At 41.4% G+C, this 7,351-nt stretch overlaps 1 protein-coding gene across 1 annotated transcript; it reads right to left on the reverse strand.

The window, feature by feature from the left end:
- Positions 1-394: 394 nt before the first annotated feature.
- tmem151bb (transmembrane protein 151Bb) lies at positions 395-5,370 on the reverse strand. Its single transcript, XM_066680156.1, has 2 exons — positions 4,780-5,370; positions 395-3,324 (listed from the first exon to the last, which is right to left on the reverse strand). Exons 1-2 carry the CDS (start codon positions 4,864-4,866, stop codon positions 1,918-1,920), a joined length of 1,494 nt encoding a protein of 497 aa, XP_066536253.1. The 5' UTR covers positions 4,867-5,370; the 3' UTR covers positions 395-1,917.
- Positions 5,371-7,351: the final 1,981 nt, after the last annotated feature.

Consider the following 7,351-nt stretch of genomic DNA (forward strand, 5'->3'; position numbering starts at 1 on the left):
CTCAGGGTTTTTTATCGTCAGCAAGTGTGTAGGGGTGTACTGTCGGGCTGTGCTCAGCTGAACTGCACAGCGCCGAAAACCCTTTATTCCACCCACACAGCTTGACAGTGCACCCCCCATGCACACTGTAATACTATATAGTGTTAATATTTTGAGAAGTTATGACAGTATGAAAAATGTGGATACTGCCCATCCCTATTGAGGACAAACTAAATACTGACAAAGTTGATATTAATAGACATTTTAGCTGGATATTAAATGAGTGAAGAATAGCCACTGACTTTTAAACTTTTAAGTTTAATTAATAAAACATTTCAATTTTGAGTACACAAAGAGTTTATTGAGTCAATATATTGTCAAAGTTGACATTATATCAATATTTTGTTTTTGTGTGTGCTACATAAAGGCAACATTGTGTATTTTCCCCAGACAAATCAGTAAACTTGTGATACGATATATTTAGTCAGTATAAAATGTGGTATAACCACACCATACAGCTTTAACAGTTAACTTCTAGACACCACAGGGAAAGAACCAAAGGTATATCTTAATATCTGTTGATGGATTTCAATTCAGGAAAATGTCCTTGGGACATGAGTAGGATCACGAGTTGTTTCCTGTTCTGTAGCTTTCCAATTACAAACATTTCTAATAGAGAAACGATGGTCCTGGAGCTTTGCCATGGTTCTCCAATACAAGGTAAACAACGCTGAACTTTCCAGTTTGTTTCATTTATATATAAAATGGCTATAAAGTGGGCAGTCCAGGATAATTTATTTAACTATGTTGAGCACAACATTTGCACTTCCGCCATGTGCTATGTGCTTTATAGTGCACTTTCCCATCCTGTAAATACCCAGACCCACCGAACTTCCTGGGGCAACTTCAGGTCTCCTTCCATCCATCTATACCGCAAGATCCTGTGCTTGAAAATCCAAACCATCACAACTCGTTTAAGTCCTCAATCAAAATCCTGTCTGATACAATAACTACATATAAGGATTTATAAAAGATACAACAGTCATACATTCCATGTGAAGTTAAATATACAGTCGAATGGCATACCATACCAGAGGTTAATTGTTGCATAGCCTGAAATGTACTGGTTTTTTTTTTTGTTTGTTTGATTTCCGGTGTAGCATAAAGAGCTATATTAGACAGTATGTTTGTAAGAGTATACCATAGTGCATTACCAAGTTACATCACATTAAATTACACACAACAGATAATTCTCTCGTATATAATATGTGGTTTTATATGGTTATAAACCACAAACCTAGTCCTATGGAATATGATTATATTCTGTACATCACTTTTACTTGCAAATTATCTCAACAACATTCTTGCTGAATATAGGTGATTTGGTTTATATGACCTCAAGTGCAACATGATTAGAAAGAAATGTTGTACAGTGAAATAAAACTTTGGGGTTGAAGTTCTGTGCTCAGTCAAAGGTTCACTGTTTGCTTTGTAAATAAAGGCTTGGTCCTCCATGTGAATATTTGCAACATCAACTAAAAGTCCTGCAGCTGTATTAGGACAATGCAATAAAAAAACGTTATTACTTCTAACATAGAACGAACACAAGGTTGTGTGTTTGGATTATTGCTATGAATGTGATGACTAACGTGGATAAAGCGGACTATTTGATTCCAATTTGGTACATACAGTGTTGAGGACATTCTTAGTTCGATAATAAGCACAAAGTCTGTCTTTGAGCAAAAGCACCATTCCCTAATCGGTCTGTGGGCTGCAACAACTGGGCAATGGACAAGTTCATTCCTGAGTGACAGGACATGCTCAGGGTTGAGAACGTGTCTTGTTTTTTTTAAGACACCATTCTCACGTCGGCATTGGATCCGTCATCCATGTTGATTTGTTGTCTGTTGTTTTAAATCAGCTGTAAGTCTCCAAACCTCATAAGGAGGTCTCCACGCAGGAGCCGTTCCTGTGGAAAGAGCGGTGGTTTGGGCAGCTCTCGCTGCAGTGGACGATGAGGACAGGGAAGCAGAGGGCATCCTGGTAAGGCGGGGGGTCGTCTTCAGTGGTCGTGGCGATGTGGCCGGACAGGCATCGTGTGTTTTCACTGGGGCTCTCGGGCTCATCGAGGCTACCGCTACCACTTCGCCAGAAGCAGCTGCGGCGTGAGCCATACAGCCGACCCAGTGAGAAGCGGCTGCCACTGAAAGGGATGCGAGGGCTACCGTTGCAGATGCTGAGAGCACTGCGGGAGAAGACGGAAGAGCTGCTGATGGTACGGTGGCAACGCTCACAGTTCTGTCTGAATCCTCCAGAACGTTGGGCAAGGTCCATCAAACCAGCTTCTGAATAGCTTGGCACCAACTGTTGATTGGAGCGGATATGCCACTCCAGCTCTGTGCTGTCGATGGTGTTCACTCTGGGGATGCGCCTGCAGTACGGATGCTCATCACATGGCGTGACAGGGATGTAGTCGACCCCAAAAAGCTTCTCCACTCGATAGTGGACGTAAGCGGTTCGGTACTCTGTCAGGACCCTCAAGGGCCAGGAGAAAGTGAGGAAGGCAGCCGTCCAGAAGACATAGTTGGAGACGTACCAGGGGTGCTTGTCAGGGTTGGAGAAAGCAATCATGTACTCTTTGAAATCTACATTCTTCAGGTGCATCCCCTCACGGGCCTCCATGTAATCATCAAGGCCCTCGTTGTCAGTGAAGAACCTGGCCCGCTGAGTCAGGTAGGAATTCTCAGACTCGACATTAGCAAAGCTAAAGCACTTAGTGAACCTTAGTTTGGTGATAGCTGACTTATCCAGGCCAACCAACTGCTTGGAAACATCCTTCACACCACAGTGGCCATAGTCGAATTCTGCTTCAGCCACATGTGTGTTCACCCTCTCGTGATACACTTGAGTGGTAGTGTAGGCATCTCCATTGCGGTAGCGTGTCACCTGTCGTGTTCGCCGCACGTAGTGGTAGCTGATGGCTTTCCACCAGATGCAGGGCTTGGCCTGTTGCATCCTTTGAACCCTTTCATAGATGCCTTCCACATCTACTTTATATTGCAGCTCATTCCTCGCATGGCAGTGCCAGCACTCCACCAGGTACACCACATAGAGCATGACAAGGAATGCTAAGGGGATGTAGATGTACCCGTCAGAGCAGGGGCTATCGTGGTACATCATAGACTTCCCTTTGTAGGCAGTGTCGAAGCTTAGCCTGGTGACCTTGGTGATATGACACCACACCATGGCTCCCATGCACCCGTACATGAGCATGGAGAGCAGAAGGCATTTCCAGAAGGCTTCTCTGCACAGGGACTTGCTCAGGGACTGTTTGAGAGGCCTCTGCTGCTTGCCAAAAAGGGGAAAGAACAGAGTGTTTGTAAAAATAGTTTAGTGACAGTAAATAATGCCGGAGTTAGATTTAGATATATTACACCCAAAACGTTATCAATGCAAAAACAAACACTTTAGGCATGTGCACAAGTTAGTTATTGGATATTTTTGACTTTTTAGCATTAACTGGGTGCTACATTCTTTAGATGCAGAGAACTGAAGGGCCCACATCATAAAAAGCAATCCTCACTTTGTACCACTGTTAAATTTATTGTTAATTATAAAGTTATTGCATAAAATTACTGTTCAATACTGAAATATTACATTTTGTTTTTGTGATACAAGTCATTATTTAGAGACAGAGACTAAAAATAATTAGGAATACAAATAAGATTGAAAGCATTTTTGTTTAACGTATAATTATAATTCAAATTTCAAACATTCTCCTTCTCTTTTGTGATTTTAAAGTAACTGTTGTGTAGACATTAAAAACACAACTGTATTGTCATATTATTTAAACCAAATAACCTAATAAATGATCAATATGCTACGTTCACAATTACTCACAGTGAAATCAGCATCTTTAAATCCCTTTTGCAGCAATTTTACCTTGATGGAACTCATAAGGAATGCAGTGAGGAATACATTATTCTCACTGGCCATTTTCAAACTGCTTAATTTTTAGGTCATATTTTGTTGAAGAAAATGACTATTGTTATGTTTATTATTACACAGCAGTTACTATAAAAAGGCAAAAACGGTAGCAATTTGAATTTCAATTATATGGTACACAAAAAAAATGCACACCTAATAGTTTTATTTTGTTGTTTATTAATTTCATGAAAACCAGAGGAAGAGACTGTATTCCATTTAATTCTATTCTACATTGTGTTTAACATAGAAGACATTGCTGTATTGAGCTGCACTGGTTAAACATGCTTGATGTTTTGTTTTTCTTTTTTCTTTTGTTAAGTCCTGTGCTTGTACAAATGCCATTTTATGTTTTAACACATCTAAAAGTCCTCAACCATCAAATAAGGTAGGTCTTGAGTAAACACATTATAAATTGCTCAGGTGCAGTGGGATACCCTTTGATTCACTGATTGTTATGTTGTGATTACAACCATGTTTACCTCTGAGGGATCATGAGATGTGATATGACTTGTGACTGAATACTGGCTATGGGCCCTACATTAACAAGACTGAACTGAAGCAGCATATTTTATATGGGCTCTATAAATGCAGACAGGTCATATAATTTAAGGTCGCTTCATCGTTTATTTTACAATATCTAACCCTCGTACAAGTGCTAGTACGATGCAGTGCACCTAGGCTACATTTGCTGCAGAGGTTTCCATCGACTGTAGCCTGCGGCACTGTTTATATCACGTGAAAGGGAAGCCTGTAGACAGTGAGGAGGCTTATTAAGGCAGGTGTTAAGAAAATTGTGACTTAACGGTTTAATACCTCCTCTCTGGGGCTGTCCGTGTCCTCCTCGAACACCGTGGTGGTGCTGCTCTCGCTCGCCGTGGCCGCGGAAGCTGGAGGGGACATGGCCGAGCCGAGAGCAGCGCCGGGGCCTGGAGCTGCTTCCTCAGGGAGAAAATAAGCCCCCAATTACTGAACCGTGCTCTCAAAACAGCACAGCGCGGGAAAATACAGGGAATAACCCGCACTCGTTTCGCCGTCCAGCCGCCAGAAAGGAAAAATACTCTGCCAGATCTGTAGCTAAATGAGAGCTAGGGCTAAAAAATAATAAGAAAGATGAGAGCGCTAAGGGTTAAACGATGTGACGGGAGAGACGGAGAAGGCGAAATGTGCAGGGGAAGCGTCTGAGAGGCGCAGTCTTAGTGTCTGATTCAGCATTCAGTCTTTCTCCAAACCTCTGCTGCGGTACAGACGGTTTAAGATGGATTTTTGACGCCATTAAAGGACGGAGAGCGAGGCGAACGGGCTCCTCTCCCACTTCTTTTCCCCGAAGGAGGTGTGCAGGCGCAGCTGGAGGTCTGGCGGCTCAGGCTGTGGTAGTGGTTCAGGGTGGAGAGGTGCACTCTCGGAGCCGATAGAGGGCACTCTAACACCAGCTTTAGCCTCACACCTCATGGCGACAATTGAGGGAATTGAATTATGGAGACTGTAGTGTTCATGTCTCCTCTGAGCCCCTGTGGAGCTTAACTGGAATCAGAAAACAACGGAAACGGTGCTAAATTTCACCTGTAAACCTCGTCTTTTGAGGCTCATATTGTAAGTTGTAGGGTTCAGTAAAATTCCCCTTCGGTGTAACACCTAACTCTCATTCAAATTATACCGTATTTAGAAGTTCTCTCCAAACACAAAGTCTCTCGTGAATAAAGGAACACTATGTAGTATTTTTTACCTTTCAGTTTCAAAAGGATTGTGGGCTGCTTGTCTGAAACTAGACTCAATTTCAAAATCACAACACAGAGTAGTGGCCGTGACAACACTGAATTTTCAGAGGAAGCAAGAGCAAATCTAATCAAAATCAAATTTGTTTGTATAGCGCCTTTTACAACTGACGTTGTCACAAAGCAGCTTCACAGTTTCAAAACAGAACATTTAAATGTGCTTAAAGAGCAGCCGTTAAAGAGTTAATACTAGACTGAGCTGAGAGAGACATGCCACATGACAGATGCATTTTTCTTGTTGGACTAATAAGTAATAACATGTTGCACTTTCTTGATATGTTTTGTTGTGAGAAGTTTTGTTGACAAAAGTGTTATAATCAGGTTTTTGAGCAGATTACTGAGCAGTGAGCCAGTGCACGCTGCTGCTAACTTTAACCGGATTAGTGAGCTTTTTAGCTTTACACATGGATTCTGGTAATAAGTGCTTTTCTGTAGTTACGTGTTTGTAACAGCCAGAGTTACAAACACACTGCGATACCCAAGATTTTCTGACAACAATGTTTTAGGTTAGGTTTTTGAGAGTTACTGATCGAGAGCCATTGGTAGCGCCTGCTAACTTTAGCCGGATTAGCTCACTTTTTAGTGATGGATATTGATTCAGACAATAAGTGGTTTTCTGTCAGTTGATGTGTGGTTCAAAGGTCTAGAGGTGTTTATAGGTACTGTATTTTCCATTTCCTGTATTATTAGCCTCTACTCTTCTTGGCTACACACAAATTTCTGCAGGAACTTAATAATACAGAGCAGCTGGTCTACACGACTGGAAGTGGGATACAGTGGACTGGGGCATTGGAGGCCAATTCAAATATCCGAACCATGTCCTCTAAGAACAACTTGATTTGCGCAGATGTAACACCTGGAATCTCTTGCTCAGGCTTGTTATTACTCTAAAGCCAGAATAATTCATACTATTTCATTTAAAGAAGAGGGTTTATTTATGCCTTAGAAATGCATTTTCCATCTTATATTAAGGTCTTTATTTCAGCTGTAGACAGTGCAGTGTCAGCACACCTGAGCGTGAGCAGATGGTGCACAATAGGGTGTTTATCTGTGGATTACCTAAGACACCAGAAACCAGTGCATATTCCTGCACAATTCTGCACATTTCTAAATCAACACTATGATTAGACATGTCCCACAGAATGTATAAATTCAGCACTTTTCCCAGCCCTGATTTGCATGTAATATGTTCCAGAAACAGTAGCTAAATGTCAATGTAAAGATCAATTCTGTTGATCCACTTTTCACAAACTGCCAGGAGGAGTTGATGTGTTCAAATGATGAATAAAAGGTTGGGTTTTGTTTAGAAAACAGTCTGGAGCATTTTGGATTGAAGTAACACACAAAATAGTATTTCATTTGAGCTAACGTAAAATGTTCAGCTAAGAACTAGATGCAGAAAATAAAGTTTCTATTTAGTACATGGTCGCAAGGACTCCAGTGTCCATCAAGAGGGTTGCACTCTTCATCACCATGGACAGCGCTTCATTCCCCTTAACACAGCTGCTTTCAGTGACTAGTGGGGTTTTAGAGTCATACAATAGATCATAGACTTCAAATTGTCCACATTTTTATAACAATGTTTCTTTTTTTTTGTCATGATTCTTTCTTTC

The sequence above is a fragment of the Hoplias malabaricus genome, chromosome 1 (genome assembly GCF_029633855.1).
Source record: "Hoplias malabaricus isolate fHopMal1 chromosome 1, fHopMal1.hap1, whole genome shotgun sequence".
Taxonomy (NCBI): Eukaryota; Metazoa; Chordata; class Actinopteri; order Characiformes; family Erythrinidae; genus Hoplias; species Hoplias malabaricus.